At 31.4% G+C, this 24,899-nt stretch overlaps 1 protein-coding gene across 1 annotated transcript in view; it reads left to right on the top strand.

Moving 5' to 3' along the window:
• The first annotated feature begins 640 nt into the window (after positions 1-640).
• The window catches only part of LOC123008403 (nuclear receptor corepressor 1), a 39,571-nt gene continuing 15,312 nt past the window's right edge, over positions 641-24,899 (top strand). The window contains exons 1-5 of the mRNA XM_044404184.1: positions 641-1,407; positions 18,941-19,310; positions 19,374-20,002; positions 23,757-24,226; positions 24,275-24,818. Of these exons, the coding sequence (XP_044260119.1) occupies positions 1,322-1,407; positions 18,941-19,310; positions 19,374-20,002; positions 23,757-24,226; positions 24,275-24,818 (2,099 nt within the window). The 5' untranslated portion in view covers positions 641-1,321. The remainder of the gene's footprint in view (positions 1,408-18,940; positions 19,311-19,373; positions 20,003-23,756; positions 24,227-24,274; positions 24,819-24,899) is intronic.

Below are 24,899 nucleotides of genomic sequence, written 5' to 3' on the forward strand. Positions count from 1 at the left end.
CTTCCCGTTCATGAACCTGTCTCAAATTGTAACACAGTCGCCTATTTTGCAAGTCATTGACACGTCGCTCCTTCGGGGGTGCTTATCGATAAAATCGATTCCTATAATTTTTCTTTCACGGCCGACTTGTTTATTTTGATCATTTTCAACCCGACGGTCGTCACGTGACTAATAATTTCAATTTTTAAATAATACGTCTATTTCTGACCGTCGATCGATAAGGCGGCCATGGCAACACTTTTTTCATTTGTTTTTCTTGAATTTTCGGGGCTTTTTAAATTTGAGGCCTTGTGGTGGTATTTCTAGATTTATCTTATTCGGATTTGGGACAGGCGTACCAACATGTAACATTGTTGTTATTTTGGAAGAAAACCTAGTAAAATTTAAGCTGTAATTTTTTCGTCGTCGTGTTGGCATATCCCCTTTAATATAACAGTCTAAAAGCGCCCATCTTTCTCTTACTCACTGTTGGTACGGGTAAAAATGAAACCGGAATACACTAAACCGTATTGTGTGTCCGGTGTGAGTCACGACATACTTTGCTTTGTTGTGTTTGACATTTGGCTTTACTTTTGGCCAATTTCGGGTTCAACTCTCGCCCAATTGTACAACTAGTGTCTAATTCGAGGTATTTGTGATTGATTGTGGGCTAAATTAATGTGGTTGGCTCCCAATTTGATGATTTTTACCCGTAGTGAGATAGAAGTTGGGACGTCTGAGCTAGCCTCGACCCGCGTCTAGCTTCATCTCGCTTGTAGTATGCGTCCTCCCCTTTGGAAAAGATCGACTCATCCGGACCTGTTTTCGTTTCAGCTTCGAAGTTTAACCAAGATGTCGGGTTATGGCGGTATCTATATTATAGAATAGTGTTCCCAGTGTTAAAAATCTAAATTCGGTTCGAATTAACCCACCCCGTGCTGTGTTTTTCGTTATTTCTCTCTCAATCAAGTGCGTGTGTGTCAACCACCCTGCGTCAACAATCGACGATCGGCCACGTTTCGCCCCCCGGAAAACGCGTTTTGTCCCTAGAAATTCGCCCAAAATTGGTGTCTGTTCCTCGATTCATGTGCGTTGAGACACCCGGGGGGCCCTTCGTCGCTACATACGTGGCCAAGCGCGCGCCAGCTACTTTCTCCGTTGCGATCGAGGTGGCCTGGCATACCATGTAATCGGGGGTGGTTTTTCCCAATTTCCAGTGTTTGAGTGCGTGTAGAATGGGGGGCAGAGTGAAATCAGTGGGGGCCAAACAATACAGTGGCGGTTATACAGTGTGTTCATGAATTGAGAAAATCACGAGTTTTTCGGCGTAAATGTATATGATATGGAAATACATTCCGTGAGAATTGAACATGGGCCTGTACAAACTCCGACAATGTCATATTCGCAAAGACAACCCCAGAATCATAGGTGAGTAGCCCCCACAAAACCGACAAACGAATCAAAAAAAGTAAGGATTTTTGCTATTCCAAGTTGGCAGCAAGAACGATGTTAAAAATTTTGCAAACAACAGAGGTGGTCATGTCAAGACCCGTCGCTAAAACGCTACGCCAAGTAACAAAAAACACCAATTTTCTAACCCAATTGACTCAAAGTAGCGAAATTTCCAATATTAATTACGGTTGCTAACAAGCAGAAGAATTAAAATTAAGATTTTTAACTCCAAAATCCCTAATTGTGCCATTTCTTTATTTGAATTTGATTACGCACTAATTACGGGTTGTTTGAGCTCTAAATGACGAAATTTCTGCAAAATTCGTTTTTTCCAAGACTAATTATCACTATTTTAATGGTTTTATTGCTTTAAATTTTTTTATGCTTTCACTACATAGTACACAACTTTGAATTTTTGTTATCACTCATCAAATACGAACTTAATGATGTTATACAGGAAATTCAGAAATTTTTTAGAAAAACATTGATGCACGAGAAACAAGTTTTGAAAATTTAATTGTTGAAGGGTTTTTGGCCCAAGAGGTCGTAAAAATATACTAAAAATCTAATTTTGTTGATTGTGTATTTTTATGTTCAATTTTTTTTACTTCACTGTCTTAAATTTTTGTCTCAATGATTCTTTCTCTATTGCAAAACATGGAAAAGTAACGAAATCGCCTTAAAATTGTTATTTTATTTATAAATTTTAATACATAACTTACTTATCAAAAGAGCTCTGTTTAATGTTTACAGACAATATTTTGGTCAAATTTGATCAAAGTTAGCGTTTTAAAGACATTTTTATTGGTTGGTAGTATTGGCAAATGGTTCTACTAATTGAAAAATATATTTCCCTAATATCAGAAAGTGTGTTTTTTCAGCCTAATTTCAGAAACGAAAGTGGCCAATTATCTTCCAGGGAGGTAGAAATGTTACCTCCCTCATCTGTCAAAATTATCATAAAAATATATGTAACCTCTCAGGGAGGTAAAACTTTTACTCCCCATAGAAACGGAAAAACAGTTTTTCTAGCTTGGTCGTAGGAAAATTTATGTATTGGGTTGGAGAAAAATATTTTTTCCTCCCTGGGTGGTTACTACCCTCGACAAGGGAGGAAAAGTTACAATTGTTGTATTAAAAAATTGATTTTTTGCTATATTAATTTAATAATTTATCAAAAAAGGATTTAGTTATGTTTCATTCTTTTTTTGGGTGTAGTAATTTCTTTTTAGCGCATTTTAATGATTAACTACTTAACATTACAAAAAATACAACTGCACAAGTTAAAAATAATCAATTTCTTGTAATTCTTTTTTTTTAGTTATTAAAAAAGCTGCGTTTTGCTTTGTTTTAGGCGATATTGTGTTGAGCATTTTAACGGTTGGTAGCACTGCTAGTAGGTAATTAGTAACACTATTACCATCCATACAACAAAAACAATGAAAGAAAGAAACAAGTTTTTGCTGCTTTTTCTGGATATCGTTTTTATTTTAGGGTATTTTAACGTTTGACGTCGGCACCAACATTGAAAGATAATTTCATTACATATTTAAATGACTTACTTCGGCACTGAAACACGTATTTTAACTTTGCTATTATTTGAAAATAATTCTATATTCTATAATGTCGCTTCCGTTTTAATATTTTAAAGTGGCATTTGTTATGGAACTTGTCCTCATTTCAAGTCTCTTAAATATTTTATGATTGGTTATTTATATTTCATTGAAAGATCGATCAAAATTGCGACTATTGAAGCTTGAAAATGAATCAAAAACTTGAAAATTGAACAATTTTTCTTTCCCAATTAAGCATAGAGACGTTTTTTTTTTAAACAAGATCAGTGTGTCATTTGACCAATTTTATTTTTAGAATTTCGCTCATTTGATATTGTGCACAATTGGTTATTAAGATTTTATTACTAGTTGTCGCAGAGGCGGCTATGAGTAATGCCAATCCGACGACAACAAACTACCCGATTTTCGAATTTTGTTACGTCATAACTTACTTAAAATTGTTGTTTTGAAACGTAATTCATTTGTTTTCGTCTTAAAAGTGGGTTCATTTTAAAAATAAAAATTTTTCTCGTCCACTCACACACTAAAAATACGCGTCGGCCATTTTGTTGTATCGTTTCGTTGTTTCTCGCTTCAAATTCAATTAATTACACCTCCGTAAACGAATCACTCGAACGGATCAAGTAGGCCAGCAACCCGGAGAATATCAAAATTACAAAATAAAAAAAAAATGAAAGCAAGCTAATAATTGCACGTGAGAGAGAGAGAGAGAGGAAGAGACAAAGAGTAAAAATGAGTTTTTTTGGTACTTTTTAATCAAAGACGATGCGGTTTTTTAGAAATTTTAAACAAGAGGTGAAAAAATGGTGAGTTTTGTACAAAGCTGTGTTGGCCGACATTTTGTCGACGACTCGACGCTGTGCAAAGCCTACCGAGATGAAAAATTATTTACAGTTTAAAAACGGTCAAAGCAGGCTCTGAAATGATTGGTTTTTTGTTTACCCGTGTTGTGATTTTTTCCAATGATTGGGATAATTTTTGCTAATTATAATTAATTAAATTGCGTCTAATTTGATGGTGTGTGGGTAGAGGAAAAATCGGAAATGTCAGTTTGGTGGCCGACGAACGTATTTACAATTTTTTGACTGATTTATTTATAGAAAAGTATTTTCAAATTTTACACTTTTATTAAAATAGAAATTTCAATTTGAAATACAAACGATAAAAATTTGTCTTGTGGTGTCGATAATAATTTATTTGGGGGTTTAGAGATAAAAGTTTTATAGATTTTTTTTATCTTATTTGAGAAACTAAAAATAGTAAAAAAATAAAAATTAAACGTAAGAAACGGAGACGGTTTTTGCTGTTTTTTTGAATTTTTGAGAATTTAAATCACGAATAGTTAATTAATTTCACCTGTGAGTTGTTAAGTTGGCAACATTGAAAAATATAGAAATATGAGAATGAGAATATGAGAATTCATAAGTTTTATTTTTTGTACCTAATTAAGTTTCATTTATTTATTTTTTTTACGTTTTTAACAATATTTGTTTATTTTTTTTATTATGAGAAGGAATTATAGGTACTGCGTTAATTTGTGCAATTACTAAATTGTAAATTCTATTCTTTTTGATTAAAATTGTTTTATATAGCAGATTAATAGGTATATTATTTTGATTTTTATTATTTGTTTACTTTTCTTCAAGGTTCTATTTGATTTTATTGACTTTATAAATTTCGATTTAACGAATTGTGGATTTTTGATGATTTTTTTCAATTGTTTTGAAGTCCTGTTTAATGTAAAATAATTTTAGAAATTTCATAATAATCTTGGCCTCTCATTACACTGTTAACATTTAAACTTTTTGTGAATTTTTCGATTTTATAAAAATTTAAAACTGAAAAAATGAAAAAATGTGGTTTCAAAGATTTTTTTATCAAAATTAATTTTAACGAAACGTTTTATTGTTTTACTTAGTTGTTGTTCTGTCTTTATGAAACATCTGAACTCGTTTCTTAACCTCCTGTATTTTGATTATCTAATTAATATTTTTGACTCTTTTCCGATGGTTTTAGTTTTGCAAAATAGAAATGTAATGTAATTACATTGATTTTTTAGAAATATTATTTAAAAATATCAAAAAAGTTTTGTTTACAAACAGTATTTTAATAAAATTTGAAAAATCACTGGTTATATTTTTGACTTTGTTAATAATAAAAGTAGTAACTTAGTAAAAGTGGTAGCTTTGTTAAGTAGCAAAATACCTAACAAAAAAAGAATAAGTTTTGATATTCTGTTTTGTTTTTAGACAGTATTTTTTTCAGAACATTTTTTATAGGTTGGTAACACTGCTAAAGGCGTCATTTTAACATTTAAAAAACTATCTAAGTTTTTAGTTTTTTATATGATTTTTTAATTTTTTTAAATACCTACTGAAGGTGATGATTTTTTTTGTTATTATAGCTTTTATTATACTTTTTCTTGTAGTTTCAACGTTTGTACGTTGAATTTTCATATTTCATATTTATACTGCATAATTTTGTAAGTTTTTTTTTTATAAAATTCCCACCTATTTTTCTATTTTACGATGTTTTAAATTCATCTATAAGCCAGTTTGTCCACATTAAACAGCAAATTTGTGATTTTTATTACTACATAATTGCAGGATTTTATTATTTATTAGTCAAGACCTTAGTTTGAATAAAGTTGTTTAGTATGTAATATTTTAAAAATATCGCTAACACTGTAGGTACAGTTTTTTAACTTGGTTTTTGCATTTTCAACATTACAAATTACGATTTTGTTTTCTTCTAAAAATATTTCGAAACCCTTTCTGTCTCTTGTGCAAAAATAGAATTTGTTTCACTTCCGGTGAAACCGAAAATTACTAACCCAACTAGACCAACACAATAATAATAAAACTACTCTCGGATCTATTTTGCGGATATTGTGCTATCATTAATGTCGTCACTATCGTATTTTATTACACTTTTGTCGGAAATGACATCACCGAAAAAGATCAAAGAAACGTCTCGACGAATCAGCATTTTTTCATCTTAGAATAACTTGTGATTTTGTAAAATTATATACATATACAGGGTGAATAAAAAGTATGGGACCAAACGTTTTTTGCTTACATTATTTATTAAAAAAAAAACTACATAATTGATATTTTTTTGCAGAGGCTATGATTTAAGGATCACAATTATCTACATTTTATTTAATTTTTGTCGATTTTTTTATACAGGCTGTCCCAGCGAGTTGAAAAAGTCCATTAATGACCTTTAAATGGTAAAATTTAAAAATAGTATAGGATAGATACTAATCTAGTGCAACACCCAAAATTATTTTCAACCATACAGCATGTCCCAAAAATAAGTTACGATACAAGCTTGTGTTTTTTTTAATGAAACACCGTATGTTTCTTTGCTTTTTTTGATGTAGCCTTTAAAAACAATGTTTTTACAATAAACTTTTATTAGTCGCTTTCGCTTAGTTTTAGAAATGAGACTTTTTTTGACGAAAACTGCATTTTTTAAAAATTTATTACACAAAAACTAAGACAGCTAGAACAATTTTTTTCTTACTTCTGCAAAGAAGTAAGTACAGAATTTAAAGCTGTACCAATTTTTTAGTGTTTTGCATTTGTAATGATTAATAAATTAAGAAGTTTGTTAAAAGTTAAATAAATTAAAAAAATTAAATCGAACACCCTATTTTTTATTTTTGCATCTAATAGATTGATAAATTGTCTATCTAAAGAAATAAACTTTTAATGTCTAGAATTGATAAATGAAAAGAAATTTAACATTCAATATTAATTGTAGCACCAATGCCTATCAATATCTGAGCATTGTTGACACTATGGCTACTATAGTAATTCTACCACGGATCACTTATGTCTTGATTTATCCAAAAATTGTGAAAGTCATTAAATACTGAAATTTGAATTATTTTATTGTAAAAATAAGGAATAATGGATTTAGTTTAATACAAATGTGATTATTAAGTGATATTTCTTCCATCTCTTGTCTGTGTGTAAAAAATTATTAAAAAGTGCATGTTTTCGTCAAAAAAAACGGCTTATTTTTAAAACTAAATAAAAATCGACCAATAAAAGTTTGGTTTAAAAACATTGTTTTAAAAGGCTACATCCAAAAATGCTAAGAAACATATTCATTTAAAAAAACACAAGTTTGTATTGTAACTTATTTTTGAGACACGCTGTATATATAGTTGAAAATAATTTTAGGCGACAGACTAGATTAATATCTATCAATGTCCTACATAAATTTTTCAAATTCTATTATTTAAACGTCACTAATGGACTTTTTCAACTTGTTGGGACACCCTGTATAAGTTGCCATTTCGATAACAAAATCGTATAACTCAGAAACAAAACAAAATTTTATTTTTAAACACGATCACAAGTTTTATAGCATTTAAATTTTTATTCATTATTATTTGTTGAAGGCAAATGATTAAAAAAAAAAACAGCTTGGTTCTATTCTTTTTATTCACCTTGTAATGTAAATTTATTTTGCATTTTACACAGTTGAATTTTAAAATTGCATTTATTTAGCCAAATCATGGCAAACTCTTTTCAAAAACCTCCACAATTCAAACATACGGGTCCCTCATTTGACAGGTGCGACGTTTCGTCTGCGTTAGCAACGCATCAACAGGAAATCGAACGTCGCGTCCGTTTGAATGCGCCTTAATTGCGCAGTGTTGCCACAATACCGGGGGAAAAAAATTCCCACCCACACGCGGAATGATTCAATAGCACACGATTGTCTGTTGTTTTTTTTCTTCTAATCGATGTTTCAAGGATAGGCAAATATGGCGACCGTTTCCGTGTTTTCGATGCGATTTTTTTTCGTGTATTTTTCAAGGTTATGGAAATGAGGGTCGAATGCATTTCTTCCTACATTGATTTCTCTCTATTATAAAAGTAAACATTTCGTAATTTTCAACGGAGGTTTGATTACGAAGGCGATGACATTTTTGAATACTAGTTTTATGGCCATTTAGGCCACCAACCAAGTTGGCCATGAAATGAAATTTTGTTGGTATGACGCGATAACCGAATTTTTCGAGCGATAAATACGCTCTTATCAGTGTAAAAATTCGTATTCCGTGTGAAAATTACGCATTAGTATGATTTTTGCTAGTTTAGAAAAAATTGTATCAATGAAAATTTTATGAATCACACGATGAAATAAAAATCAATTTTCCAACCCTGAAGTAAAGTATTATTAGCCATGTCGCAATTAGTTGATTAATACATCATGCGGCGTAAATAATATATTTTCTTCCCTACTGTTTATTTAATGACGGTTGCAGAAAAATGATATATATTTTTTCTCGTTTGATAATGGTCAGACAAGGACGGAATGATATCGAATTTTGTCAGATAAATAAAGAGAGAGAATAACAGACTTGGAAAAATTTTGTATGTCACTCACACGTATCGACATGGCTGTGTTTACACGTTTCTCAAATCAATTTCATTATTCTATTTACTCGCGCTTGCGAAACGAATCGATATAAATACCAAAGATAACATTGATAAGATAAGGTTTTGATTGATTATTCACGATTTTTTACCATTTTTCCCTTGTTTAACTCCCAACATTTTGTGGTGACAATTTAGAAAATGTTAATGGCGTAACTTACAATAGATAAAACAATGTTTATTTTTACGGTCGTTATTTACTTACGTGTCAATCATTACAAGTCATGTGACTTCCAAATTTCAACGATTTTCATTTATAGCCTCGCGATATACGATTTAGTGATAATATTTACATTACGTTGGCAACACTAGCTGTTGGGTAAATTTAGACTTGCTTAATGATAGGATAATTAATATTTTTTTTATGTTTATGGTTAACAATTGACTTGAGGCAGGTTTTGATATTTATAACGATGACATAAATAAATTGTCAAGTTAGATGTTAAAGGTGAAAGGGCAGAACAAATGCCAAGCTGAGAAATTTTTGACACATTCTTATTTTTTTTTACATACCTACTGCCTGTTCTGTTTTTTCTGAGAGTCACACAGTATAATAAATGAATTATTCTTTTCTCTTTCTGGTTTCTAGCTTATTTCTAGTTTAAAACAAATTATTGTACTCAGTGTCAGTGAATCAACCGATATTATTATTTAAAAACGAATAGGTTTTGCAATATTTGGAAGCTTGTATTTGTTATAAAAATAGTTTCCAAAAAAAATTGAAATATTTAATTATACTCAGTAACGATTTTTTCTGAATCATCAGAGACACACAAAGGATAGAAGAAATTAATCTCTTTTATGTTTTTGAAGATTTTGAATACTTTTAAAATTAAATTTTTAACGAAATAAGTTATGTTTAAATAATACTTACATCAGCTTATTTTTGTAAAATAGCGAAATTTTCAATATTAATTACAGCTGGTAACAAGCAGAAGAATTAAAATTCAGATTTCTTACTTCAAAATTCCTAATTGTGCCATTTCTTTATTTGAATTCGATTACGCACTAATTACGGGTTGTTTGAGTTCCAAATGACGAAATTTTCTCAAAATTAGTTTTTTCCAAGACTATGTATCATCATTTTAATGGTTTTATTGGTTTAATTTTTATTTTACAGTCTTGAACTTTTGTCTTAATGACTTTTTCTATGTTGCAAAACATGGAAAAGTAACGAAATTGCCATAAAATCGATTTTTTATTTTATTTCAATGACTTACCAAAAGAGCTCTGTTTCGTGTTTATAGACAGTATTTTCGAAAAATTTGCATTCTAAGGACATTTTTGTCTGTTGTTAATATTGGCACATGGATATCCTAATTGAAAAATATACCTGGTATGGAACGAAACGATTTATTTTTGGAAAAACTAATAAAAATGTGGTTTTATGAAGAATAAAATTTTTCGAAATTTTCTTTTGTTTTTGATTTCTACAAAAAAAAAATATTTTTTTTTAAATGGCAACGCACTATAAAATCATTTTTCTCATGAAAATGGATTACAACTATCTAATTTATCTTTAATTAAAAAAAAATATATTTTTACATAAATTGTAATTTTCACAAAAAAGTCGCATTACTCAAAAACGAAACAAAATTTTGTTCTCAATATACGATAACATTTTTTATAATACTTTAATTTATTATAATTATTTTATGGAGACAAATGATTTAAAAAAAATCGCTTGCTTCCATTCCTTATATTCACCCAGAATATGAATAATAACTTGTAAAATAGTATATAAAAAGACATACTAAAAATTTAAAATAATATAGGTATGAATAAATTAATAAATATTTTTTTGTAATAATTTCTTAATAATTCATGAAAAAAGGATTTATGATTTAATGTTTTGTTCTTTTTTTGGGTGTAATAATTTTTTTAAGCACCTTACAAAAAATTAATGAATTTCTTATAGGTACTTAATTCTTTTTTTAGTTAGGTATTACGTTTTTTTTAGGGGATATTTTGATGTTGAGCATTTTAAAACGGTTGGTAGCACTGCCAGTGGGTAATTAGTCATTCACACAAGAAAAACAATGAAAGAAAGAAATAAGTTATGTTTTTCTGGGTATAGTTTTCATTTTAGGGTATTTTAACGTTTGACGTCGCTACCTACTCTAAAAGATAATTTCACCCATCGCCGTCTCCATAGAAATAATCCTTTTCTCGCTTGGGCATTTTTTGAGTTCAAGTGATTCCCGTTGGCGCTTTAATCCGGGGAAAATTTTTGACAAATCCAGTTTTTTAGGTTAAAGGGTTCAATCTCATAATATCAATTCTCCCTGGCGTATCTTGTTTTGTTGTATCCTTCCTTCACATCATTTATTAATTGCGTTATTTTTCGTTAATAATTAAAAATTATTCAGTTTTTCCTTAGTAACCCCCGTAACTAAGAAAAAATCGGAATCACTGCTCCAATGCATTTTTTACGAAATGCCCAGGCGGGATATTGATACATTTGATTAAGGAGGCGGTGATTTCACCACATATTCAAATGAGTTATTTCGGCATTGAAACATTGAAATTACTTTGTTATTATTTGAAAAAATTTTACTCTAATGTCTCTTCTATTTTAATATTTTAAAAGTGGCATTTGTTATAGAACGTGATGCCCTCATTTCAAGTCTCTTAAATATTTTATGCTTAGTTATTTATATCTTATTGAAAAATCGATCGAAATTGCGATGTATTTTTTAAAAAACGAATCGGTTTTGCAATATTTGGAAACTTGTATTTGTTATTAAAATAGTTAAAAAATCAGCGGATGGATAAATAGAAATTGATCTGTTTTTTGTCTTCTTGAATTCTATAAAATTAAGATTTTAACTAAAGCTATAAATAATACCTCCACTACCAAGTGGTGTTTTTTTATTAATCACCTGGTATTAAAAAAAAATAATTATTTGCTAAATTTCGTCTAAGGAAAAACTTGACAGTGCCATGCCTCCCATGTTCAGCCAACGAAAATTCTTCGTCTGAGGAAGATACAATAAAGGTATCGAAACGTCGCTACGAATTTAATGGTTGTATTCATCCTTTGCCCTTTAAAAAAATATTCTTTGTTTCAATTTTTATCATCTGGTATAATATTTTTTTTATCCGAAAGTCAGTTTTAGTGTTTCTGAACGTTTGTAAAATTTACTTTCAATGTTTTAAGTAATATTGTAGTTTAACAGAATGTAGTTTTTGGTGAAAAACTCGCGAAATCCGTTCGAGTAGAGTCTCCGGACTCGACCGGAATAATAATAGATAATTGTGGGGTTTCGTTACGCAAGTCGATAATTTAATTCGGGCTACTGACCTTGTCTAAGGACGCCTCCGTCTCCTCTCTTGTCACACATTCAACAAGGGTTCAGAAGGGTTTACATTTTTTTTCCCTACAACCGGAAACATGTGTGCATCAAATAATCATCGATAATTATCGAAATCCGTTATGTTCAAATTGCATACTGTGCGATGTCGAGGAACAATAGATGATTATGCACCGTTGCACCAATTTTCATAATGGATGTGCATTTTTTATTTGATCTTCCATATAATATGACTTTTCGAACATTTCGTCAAGTAAGCGAGTTTAGAAAACAAGAGAAAAAAATGCATTAGTCAGAGGTTTGAGGCACGTTTTTAAAAAATCATGGATGACTCGACGTGGTTCATTTTTCACCAGGCATTCATAATGTAACAAAATTTGTGGATATTTCAAACCCTCGAGCCACACATTAACCTCAAACAGTTTAATTGAATAAAAAAATTTCCATATTTTTTCCTCTCCCGGTTCTCAATTGACATTTGCTTTTGCCCGGCCGTCTACGATCCTGCGTCCTACCCTCACTGTTCTTCAACTGTTCGGGTCCCGGCCGTCCGCGATGCACGCGCCTTTCACTCTAGGTCGTTCTTTCATCTCTCTCTTACACACAATGTCTAAAAAAATATGGCATCTTTTTGTCTCTCTCGTTTACCGTGCACGGTGGACTGCCCTTGTCACGGCCGTCGCATAGCGGCAACATTGTATAAGTGAGCAGGGCAACGTCGCATCCGACTGTATGCACCGGCTGCTGCGATGTGTTGTCGGATTTTTTACGTCTATTGTTATTTCGATGGAATTTTCGACGGTATCGTGTCATCTCACTCGCACACTTGGTATATAAATCGTCCAAGGGCACGGTTTAGTGATAAGAACTTTCTTTATTTTTTATTTTTATTGCAAGAGAGAGAGAAGGAATGGTTGCGGTTTTGGACAAGATAGTTAATTTTATCGTCGATTCATTGTTTTATTGTTTCATTCATTAATTACGTTCGAAAAATTTAAATATTGGGTAATATGGGAGAGTGAGAGGAAGAATAATGTGAGATTTGGTCGAAAATGCTTTATTGTATTTTTTTATCGGTTCGTTGACATTTGAAAAAGGTGTGGATGGTGGCAGATGTTGATGAAGAGGGGTTGTATCGATTAAAATATGATAAATTTTGTATAAATATATAGGGTGGTGAGAAGAATTGCGGTAATAACGAATTAAATAAAATACAGGGGTGTTTTAAAAAAAATTAAACAATTTGTTTCTGTAAAATGTGATTTGGTTTCTGTGTGGTCTTCTATGACTTGTATTTATTACTTCCTTGATTACCGTTATTTAGTTTTATTGGAGCAAATAGGGCAATGAAAGTTTAGATTTCTTTGTGTTGGTACTGCTGCAAGCTGTAAAATGCAATTGTAGGTGGAAATAATAAAGGTGTGATTAATTCTTGATGTTTAAAACTACCAAAACTTGAAAGACTGATTTTTTTTCTATTAAAAATCCAAAGATTTACACCAAAAATACAATAAAACAACCCCAGAAAATGTATCGTTTTTGGTAAATTGCTGCTCTCACACATTTTAAATCGCTTAAAAATAAAATAAAATAATTTATAAAAATATTGTGTAATAAATATTTTGAGTAAATCACTTTCTAAATTCTCATTTTTTTAAGGAAAATTTGAGTTTTCAGGAAAAAAATTAGAAGTAGAAGTGTTTTTTAAGGTGAACAGAAAGTAAGGAACCAAACGTTTTTTACTTCAACTATACAAGTGTGTCAAAACTCGCACCCCAGAAAAAAAATTCGAGTAAGATACGAGGAACATGGAAAAAAAGTTTAAAAAATTCTATCTGTCAAAAAATTTTGACATTTATTTTTTGATATTTGATATTTTGTTTTGTTTTGATTTTTTTTTGATACTGATGTTCTTGTATAGGTTTTTTTTTATAGTTATTTAGTAAAGGTACAAAAATTTTGCACATAAAAGCCACAAACATTAAACAGAGTTTGTTTCTTTCCTCTTCTCAGAGCGTGTAGCAAAAAAACTTGGAAAATTATTTTTCCAACCTAAATAAATAGTCAAAGTGTAAAATTTAAACTCTTGTAACTTCGAAATTTTTATAGATAATTTTTTTTTTAACATTTGTTCCATGTTCCTGTCATCGTACTTTACAGGGAATTTTTCCCTGGGGCGCGAGTTCTGGCGCATTCTGTATACATTTTGAAAAATATAATTGATTGATAAAGTAAAAAATTATGAATGTATTTCAAGAAAATTTTTCGATTTTTTTTGTGTTTGAGTTCTGCAGTCTAATTATACAAATGGCAAACCACTATAAAACCTTGTTTTTACAAAGATTTTGATCTAAGGATTATAATTATTTACATTTTATTCAATTTTTATAGAAAAAAAATCATATAAGTTGCCATTTTGAAAAAAAAAGCATAACTCAAAAACAAAACAAAAAAATATTCAAAAAAAATATTATTTTCGTTCCATACTTTCTGTTTAGCTTGTATGACTTCACTAATTTATTTTTGTTTGTTTATTAGACAAATAAAAATTATTTATTATGAAAAATATTGCGCCACACTGTAGACACATTTTTAGACATTATTCAAAATTAAATTTTGTTTACCAGTAGATTAAAGAACTTGAAAAAATACAAATTGTAACAATATTTTATTTTTTTATCTAGTTGTCATTTGAAACATCATAGTTCCCATTTCTGGTGTCACAGCCAACTTCGTGACATAATTTAATCCGAAAATCGTCCCATTTCGGCCAAGTTTATTATGCTTATTTGGGCTACAAAACTATGTCGAAACTTAGTTGCCACATTTATCTTTGTATCCTTATTTAGGCATACTTCCCAAATGTTTATGGCAACACTGTTGCTTTTTTTTCTACTCATTATTTATAATTGAGGAATTTTAATGGTCGTTGGAGGTCATGTTATTATTATTGTTATTATAATTTTTTTATTTAATATACTTAACGACAATTTAATGGCGTCTTTTTTTTGTTGTCTAATTTTGACAGTTATACACGACCAACTTGATTCTTCGTGTGTCTACAGTGTTGTACTTACGTAAATAATTGATTAATTTGATGCCTGAAGCAAAAACCCAACCGAATTGCTTCGAGCACCGAACAGCAATGTCAGCAAACGTCTCGAAAATCCCAAGTAGACTGGGAAAACAATCTCTTGTCTCGTTCTAGAGCGGTGGGGTTAAAGCTCCGCCTACCATTCACAAACCACCTCTCCCACTTCGTAGTGCTAAATTTTCGTATTGTTTCAAATCGCTCCCACCACGCCCGAGGGCAGTAATGGCCGCTTTTTTCCACCAATGACACACAGGTCACGTGCTATGGCCATACCTCCTTCTCGACTATCACGGGGGTCATTGCTTTGTCCGATTAGGAAAATTTTCCTGTTTCTTTTTTTTTCGTTGTTGGTACGACTGGACGTACCTGGAATTCGATTGATCGCCGGTTTCCGGCGAGATGGCGCTGATTACAAATGTGTACAGGATTACGAAAGTCGAGACGGTTATCTAAATTTCAAGGTCAATGGAATCTGGGTCGATTTCGGAACATATGGGTCTGGGGCCCAGATTTGGTGCGGTTTGTGGCGAAGTAGACTTTGGATGGGAAAATTCCAAGGCACACTTGATTTTTTTTTGTTCAATAATAAATCAAACATAGTTATGAGGAAGAGACTGGAATTAAATAAAGTTCAAAGGTCGAGTAGCTTAATTTAGATTTTAGTACTACGAAAATATGAATTTTGTCTGTTTGGGAGATTTTATCGCTTCAAGTTGGGAGTATTTTTGTGACAAAGTCGCGATAATTTATGCGACTTTTAAAAGTTTTCAGGGAGTTAATCGTTTTATTGTCAAATCGATTCGTTCTTTCGGTGTTCACAGTCTTAATTTTATTAAAGTGTTAAAAATATATAACTCATGTTGGTAAAAATGTAAAGTTTTGAGAGGATACAGGGACCGTGATTCGGCTAAAAATATTGAGATTTTTCTCGAAGCAAGTTTAGAAGAATTACTCTTTAGAGAAAGAAAATTAAAATACATATTGTAATTCGTTGAACATGTGTAATTATTTGAAACATTGTACAAAATGTTTTCAAAATTATTATTGTTATTAGGATTATTATTAAATATAAGTTTCTTTTGGTTGATTAGAACCGTTTTTATTTTTTGTTTTATTATTGTAATTATTATACATATTTTATTATTATTATGACATCAAATTAAACAAATTTTAATCAAAATCATTGAATCCTAAATATGCATCGGTGAAGCAATTAAAATTATTGATTTTTAATTTTTATTTATTTCCATCTCATGAATAAACATTTCCAACAAACAACTTTTGACATTTTGAAGTTATTGTTATAAAAATTATTATCGCTTAATGGAACAAACACGTAATATGTAACAAATGAAAAATACGATTATTAGTCTGATAAAGGCAACATTTTTGGGATTATAACGACGAAAAAGAAATCAACTTTAATTAAAAAACTCATTATTCAGATTTCTTCCATAAATAAATAAATTATTAATTGAAATTATAAGTATTCAAAATGGATTTCTTCCATGTTATTGTAAGAGGAGTAAATAAATACGTTAACAAAACTCGGAATCATAAACACGAATGTTTTTCGTCTCTTAAAAATAATCTTTGAAATTGCATTGAAAAGTTTTTCCATCGACGACAAGCTTTTATAGCGGATTTGGACAAAAAATTTTCAACTTGAATCTCGTCATGCATTTAGGAGACTTCCAAACACGAAAAAACTTTTCAGAGTCGATACACAGTATGTCCTGAAATCACAAATCGATATAAAGTGAAACGACTTTTTAAAAGATGAAAAATTCGCAATTCTCAATTTTGAAAAATTAACTATAGAATATAGAAATTAAAAAAAAAAACAACTTTTTTTTGTAGAGTAAATTGATATATATGTGACAAGGTTATTAAGAAAAATTGTTTAGAATCAACAACTAGGCTCCTACGGCCAACTTCGATTTTTCATTTTTTTATGTTTATTATTTCACAAATCAAAGAATTTTATTTTAACAGTTCTTGTGTTATGATTAAAAAAATACACAAAAAATTTAATAGTAGGTAAATTTTATTAAATTCTTTTTACAAATTTGTACGAAAGAAAATTAAAAATCATAGTTGGCCGACGATTTTAAAATTTGGTATAGCTAGAAAGGTAGGGCGCCAAAATTTTTAGTGGGGCTAGAACAGTTCTGATGCAGTTTTGTATAGTACACGTTAATTTTTTAACTATAATGTAACTGAAAGGTTCTAAATTTTAATTTAAAAAAACAAAAGAAGTACATTCAATCAAATTTAAAACAATTAATTATTGTTATGATCCTAAAATAATAATAGTAATAATCCTAAATAATTTGATATAAGTTTATATTATATAAGAACCTACATTTTTTTTAGCCTGCATTTTATTCAATGGCTAATTGGTAATACAGACTGTCAAAAATAACGCACAAAATTCATATCTTTGTTATGAGTCATTTTTCAAAAAAATCCTCGAACCGGTCGATTTTATTTTTAAATGCTATATTTTCACATTATAGTGATATTTATGACGTCATTCGTTTTTGAGACGTCATTTTTAATTTTTTTAAATGACAACTGACATTTTTGTTCACTGTTTTAAATAGCACACGTTTTTATCTTTCTGGTAATAAGAAAAAAAAAATAAATAAATAAAATTTAACAAAAAATATAAATTTGAAAAAATAAACATATTGACATTTATACAGGGTGAATATAAAGTATGGAACCAAGCGGTTTTATTTTTAATCATTTGCCTCCAGCAAATAATAATTAATATAAATTAAAGTAATATAAAAAATGTGATCGTATTTTCAGAACGAAATTTTGTTTTGTTTTTGAGTTATGTGATTTTTTTTTGTCAAAATTGCAACTTATGTGTAAAAATTGTTTTCAAAAAATTAAATATAAAGCGGATAGTTGTAATCTTTAGACTATAGCTTTTATGAGAAAAATGATTTTATAGTGGGTTGCCATTTTTTTTTGTAGAACTCAAAACAAAAGGAAATTTTGAAAAATTTTATTCTTGTTAAATTATCACATTTTTATAGTACTTTATCACCCATCAATTAGTTTTTTGAAGAAATAAATAGTTTAATCAAAAAATGTTTGGTTCCATACTTTTTATTCAGCTGGTATAAACACAAAAGGCTTTATCTTTATGTTCTTGCTTTATTTTATATAAGGGGCAATTGTTATTTGTATATTTTTTTTAAATCATTAGCATGAAAACATTTATCTAATATGAAACCCTAAACACAAAAAAATAAAAACAAAAAAACAATCGCCCTTTATAAAATAAAGCAAGAACAAGAAGATAAAGTACTGTATAACTTTTTAAAGTTTTTTTTTTATTTACTTTTTTTTTGGCTTTTTTTTTGCTTTATTTTTTTGAAACGTTTTCATGCTTACCAGAAAGATAACGATGTGTACTATCTAAAACAGTAATAAAAAATGTCGGTTGACATTAAAAAAAAAACAATGATGTCATAACTCGATAACTAACGACGTCATAAATGTTATTATTGTGTCAAAATGTAGCATTTAAAAAAATTAAATCGATCAGTTCGAGAAATTTTTGAAAACCCATAATAAAGATATGAATTTTTTGCGTTACTTTTGGTTCATTCTGTATTTTTTATTTGTTTATTTATTCTGTAATGTCAAAAAGAGAAAAATACGACTATACACAATTACAATAGTACATAGAACATATAACAGATAAATGCAAAATTTAGTACAAACATTTAATATAATGAAATTATTATATTATTATTATAATTTTATGTGTTATTATTTCTAAAGAAAGTTGTTAAAAAAGACAAAGTTTTAAAATACGGTTCAGAATATTCAAAGTAGGGCTCTGGCCTACTTTTGATTTTGATTTTAAATAACTTTTCTTAATAACTTTAGAGTGTTTGCCACTTAAAAGGCATTTTACAGTAAAATAACTTTTTTTTCAAAAATTTCAATTTAGTTCGAGAATTTTTTTATCTTTTTTCAAGAATCGTTTCACTTATCCAGGTCCACACTGTATAGCACGTCCTGAAACTTGTACTTTTCTTTCAGACCGAACCACAGCCAAGCCACGACGGACATTTACAAGCCTTCGCGGTCGCCATTGTCGACAACAGCCCGTTACTCCTACCCCGCATCCCCCCAACTCCCCCAATCGCAGCCCCCGACCATCAGTCAGGTGCAAGTGTCTCAACGGTACCCTCCGGGAACGGCGATCTACACTGGTGGTTATCGTGACTACCGCCCCCAACGTATCTCCCTCTTACATCCCGAATATGCGAGCGGAAGGGCCCGGGAGACCCTCCCGGGTGGGGCGGGAGTCGTACATCTCGACAGCGTCTCCCAGGGACAACAGCCCATCAAGAAGATACGCCTGCAGGAGCACAAGGATAACACCCAACCTTTGAGGATCGATACGAGGGTAAGAGAAAAAAAACTTGTATGCGTGTCGTGAGTGAATGAAAAATATATGTGTTATTTAAAGGAGCAGCCGGGCACGTACAACCCCCAAGTGGAGGCTATTTCGCCCACCTTCCCCGACCACCTCCAACAAGAAGAGCAAACGTTTCGTACGACCAAAGACGAGCTGATCCAACAGATCGGTAAAGTCGATCGCGAGATAGCAAAAGCCGAAAGTCAGATAACGATTTTAAAGAAGAAAGAAAAAGAATTAGAAGAAATAGCAAATAAGCCGTCCGTTAAATCCGAAGTTGAAGAAGATGCCCAACCGAAGCATCAAAGTCTTCCGCAGAAGATCTATGCGGAAAATCGGAAGAAAGCGCAAAGTGCGCATGCGAAATTAGATTCGTTAGGGCCGAAAGTCGAATGGCCTTTGTACAATCAACCGAGTGATACAGCGGTGTATCATGAAAACAAAAGGAAACATATGGCTTTTAAAAAGCGACTTTTGGAGTATTTTAAGCGAAGACATGCAGAGAAAGACGCGAGAAATGCCTATTTGACAGAAACGTACAGTAAATTGATGCAAGAATGGCTGAGAAAAGTCGATAAGATTGAGAGTAGTACGAAAAGAAAGGCGAAAGAGGCGAAAAATAGGGAGTTTTTCGAGAAGGTGTTCCCCGAATTGCGGAAGCAAAGAGAGGATAAAGAAAGGTACTTTCAAGCTTTAATCAGGCATAAACACTACTTTTCTAATCGATTGTAAATTTTTGTATGTATTGAGACATTTTTCTAAACACTGACTGTCCTTTTAAAAATTTTGATTTTCTTTTGTTTCGATATGAGGAAATAGTATAATTATATCACAAGGTAGAGAAGAGATTTCTTAGTCGAGATGCGTAGCATAAGATAAGAATCTTTTTTCTATTTCGGTGTTAGAATAAGTCGTTGGAATAATTTTAGTGACGGACTTTCTTCACAATTCATTTTCAAAGTGAAATTAAGAATTATTTTTATTTTTTACAGCCGCCTAAAATTATTCCACATAAATGTCGCCAACCGTCGCAAAATTCTCTAGAAAAAAAATAATAAAATTTATGTTTTTTAATTTATAAAATTCAAAATAGAAAAAATAGTATAAAGCACTTGTTGCAGAAGGTTCTTTAAGCACTCATTTGTTCCTCAACTCGCCGCTACGCGGCTCGTTTCGGAATTTCAAATTTGTGCTTGAATAAGATACCTTCTGCAACTTGTACTTTATTATACTATTCTACCGGGTTCTATACAATAATTTTTCACTATTAGCACGTTTAGTATTGAAGAATACAATGAAGAATATAACCTTACTTAATGGGCATGTTGTCTCAGACGTAATATGTCGTAATTCACAACTATTATATTTTTGTTCTTTATTATTACCAACACTAATTACTTACGTGAGTTATTAACTTAAGTTGGAAGTATTATTTTATTCTTATCGTAAATGAAGTTACCGTCACTTTTTTACTTTTATACATACAGGGCTTTCATTTCAAAAGGATCCAGTCTCAATAACTTTTGACATTGAGTAAATGTATTTTCAAGCAAAAACAGGTCGATTAGGATCCCGAGGGGAAAGTTGAAAACCAACATTAGTTACATTTTAAGTTTCATCCCCTTGTCGCTAAATGGCACCCCCTACTTTTTGAAACATTTTCAGAAAGGGAATAAATGAGCGTATCTAACTGTCAAAGAATTTTTTTGTCGATGCGTTTTTTAGTTAAGGGTGGTTTAATTTTTGAAATTTTTAGTTCTAGTAGCCTTTGATTGAACTCAATTTAATTTAAATAAAAGTAATTTTTTAATTAACTGAACTGTCAAATGGTAAATTTTCGCTGAATTGTTGACACCACCGCTTTCTTAATAAAATGTATTAGATGACAAACCAAAGTTAAAGGCTACTAGGACTGATGGAAATTTCTAAAATAAAACTACCCCTAACTCAAAAACGAATCGACAAAATATTTTTTTTTTCATTTACGATTAGATAAGCTTTATTCCATCCCTTCCAAAAATGTTTCAAAAAGTTGAAGGGGCCCTTCAAAATTTTAAAGTAAGGGTGGTTAGTGATTAGGGGATGAAACCTAAAACGTATTTAATGTTTGTTTTGAATTCTCCCATCGCAATCCAAATCGACATATTTTTTATTTAAATTAAATTCAGTTCAATCAAAGGCTACTAGGACTGAAAATTTCAAAAATAAAATCAACCCTAACTGAAAAACGAATCGACAAAAAAAAAATTCAAAAGTTATTGAGACTGGTTCCTTTTGAAATGAAAGCCTTGTATATTAAAGGAATTTTTTAACTTCATAATATGAAATATTTGTTAAAATAATATAATAGAGTGGGGTAAAAAGCCAAAAGTACACATCTGATGTGCATATGCATTTAGAACGTTTCAAAATGATTGACATCTCGGTAGGTTATGGAAATTCAAAATTTTTCATTTGTTTCAATTGTTCATTTTTGTACGTGTACACCCACTGGTTGAAGGATACGTCCCTTTAACAATTGTGACATTTGTCGTTTTTAAGAAATTTTGAGCTTAATCTCTTCTCTTTTCTTTCTGTTCCACGTTTCTTGCACATTTTTTTTTGGACAAATAAGTTATGCAAGAATTCAACTGAAATGTCATTTTTATGACGTATCGCAATCTAACGAATGTTCACATTAGTACCTTTTTTTGGAGCTAAAATTGAAGTCTGGTTTACACTCTCAATGCCTACCGAGATGTCAATAATTTTGAAACGCGTTATAGTTGACCAAAACGCGTCTCGGACGTTTTGTTTTTGTAAGCAGTGGCGTTTGAGATTCGCTATATTATTGCAATATTTGGGACAGAACGCCACTGGTCAGCGTCCCTTTTTATGTTAAGGCTCCACCCAGGTGTGTACTTTTGACTTTTACTCCACTTTAACTGCAAAGAAAAGGGAAATTGTGTTAAAATTTGTCCCACTACTGGTAATATTTCAACATAAAATAAGCCCATTGTTGTTTTGACAGTTTTCATAAAGACAAAGGATTAGAGGTGGGATTGTTCTAAGGAAGTTTAAGTATTTTTTTTAATTGATTTTACATTAATTTTATCTCGAAATACCGGATGACTGTAAATGATTGTGATTTTTTTACCTCATGTTGGTGTCAACGTTAAAATTTTAGTTTGACAACTTTGACTTTCAAATTCAACGTCAAACTTTTAGAGGCAATTGTCATTCATTTGCCACGGGCGACTGATGATTTAGCCGTCACCTGAAACATTCTGATATTACAAATTAAAAGGATTTACCAATAATTCAGTGTTGCCAATAGAATATTTTGTCACACATACTAATAGTCACCTGGTACTTGCATTAGTACTTGTGATGATAATTGTTTAAAAAAAATAATATTCTAATTATACAGGGTGTTTTAGAACTCGCGCCTCTAAGAAAAATACCATGTAAGGTAAAATACCAGGGACATTAAAAAATATTCTAGCTATAAACATTTCAATGTTTAAATTTTGCACTTTGACTCTATTTATTGCTATTTTTTTGCTACAGGCTATTAGAAGAGGAAACAAGAAAACTGTATCCTAAATAGTAACTGTTTAATATTATTTGTGACTTTAATTGGCAAAATGTTTGTACCGTTACTAAATAATTATAATAAAACATATACAAGAAGATTAGTGACATTAAATAGACAAAAAATGTCAAATTATAAATGGCAAAAATTTTTGACAGCTAGGATTTTTAAACGTTTTTTTAATGTTTTTGGTATTTTATCTCACTTGAAAAGTTCCTCTGGAGTGGGAGGTCTGAAACACCCTGTATACCCTCCAATACCCACCTCTAATTCATTATTCTCCTTGGTCAATAATGACAATGATCACTAGGAGAGACAAACCACTTTCCAACTTCTCGAACAAACTAAATAATGGTACTTTTACAACTAGTGAAAAATTGTTATTTATCATACAAGACGATAAAAGAAATTGTTTATCTACGAGTGAAAAGGTTAAGTTTAGGAGTGACTTTTTTCACGAGTAGATAAACAATCTTTATCGTTGTGTATAATATTTCCTTTTATTTTGTACTCACCTAACAGAATTTCTTAAATATAAACAGTAGATAAAAATTACTTTATTTTACTAGACGATAAAAGACTACTTTATCTACTGAAATTAGTTGATAAAAGCACTCTTTAACATTGAGTACAAAATAAAAGTAATAATGCTGTTTTTGTTGAAATTGATAGCAACACTATTTTTACCAGTGACTGTACATCATGTTTAAATTATCAACAATAATGTCATAAGAGAGTGGGAATGAATTGAAAATGTTGCCATGCAGTAGACTTGAGAGCTCGAAGGGCAACAGCAATATACAAAAGTGTTTTTTGTGATTTTTGAATGACAAAACTAATGTTATGCATTTTATTTTTAGATTTAATCGTGTTGGTGCTCGCGTGAAGAGCGAGGCGGACATGGAGGAGATAATGGACAACCTCCAAGAGCAAGCAATGGAGGATAAAAAAATGCGTAGTTACGCCGTCATCCCACCTATTCTTCTCGATTCAAAAGAACGCAAAATTACCTATCAGAACGACAACGGCTTCATTGAAGACATGGAAATGGTGTACAAAAGTCGACAATTTCTTAATATATGGACTCCCAGTGAAAAAGAAGTTTTTAAAGAGAAATACCTCCAACATCCGAAAAATTTCGGTGTGATTGCTTCGTTCATCGAACGAAAATCGGTCGCGGACTGTGTTCAATATTATTATCTTAGCAAAAAGACCGAAAATTATAAACAACTTTTGAGAAAATCGAGACAGAGGACGCGCTCGTCGAGGAACAACACGCAGAAGGTCAACAGTAGTGCAAACACTTCGGTTGTGGATATTTTAACGACAGGTAATTTAGCAAAAAATTGAATAAAATTGTTTAAATTTTTTTTTGTAGGGGTTACGACTCGCTTGCAACGGGAGCAGCAACAGCAACGCACAGTCGTGCAGCAAAATCGCGAGCCGACGACGGAGACGCCTCCGACGTCCACCGCCCCCACGTCCGTCCCAACGACTACGACGGCCGCCGCCACCACTACGACGGCGAGTTCGACGCCGCCATCAACGAGTCCTTCAGCTACTTCAACATCCGTGGCCGTTCCCACCACAGCGGCGACTGTTACAACCGCCTCCACGACGACGACAACAACGACTGTGGTTTCCAGTGGGACGCCGGTTATGTCGACGGCGGCGTCGGTGGTTACGGCTGCAGCGCCGCCGACGTCGCCCAAACCTGCCGATAATGCCACCGTCGACGCCGACGCCACCAAGACGACCACCTTCAATGAATTCAATTCGACATTCGACGATTATCGAAGTCAAAAGTTTTTTGGGGACGACGCCAAGGGGGACGGTAGCGCGACGGCCGCTGACGCGGCCCACGATGGCGTCGTCGTCACGGTAAAGAAAGAAAATGAGCCGTCGGTACAGGAAGTCGCCAGGTAAATCATCTACATGGTGATTCAAAATTGTTTTTTTTAATATTTGCGATAATACAAGCAAAGTGCTGCCACCTAGTGCGT

This window comes from Tribolium madens, unplaced genomic scaffold (assembly GCF_015345945.1).
Source record: "Tribolium madens isolate multiple individuals breed KSU strain unplaced genomic scaffold, Tmad_KSU_1.1 Scaffold_71;HRSCAF=194;Tcas5.2_LG6, whole genome shotgun sequence".
Lineage (NCBI taxonomy): Eukaryota > Metazoa > Arthropoda > Insecta > Coleoptera > Tenebrionidae > Tribolium > Tribolium madens.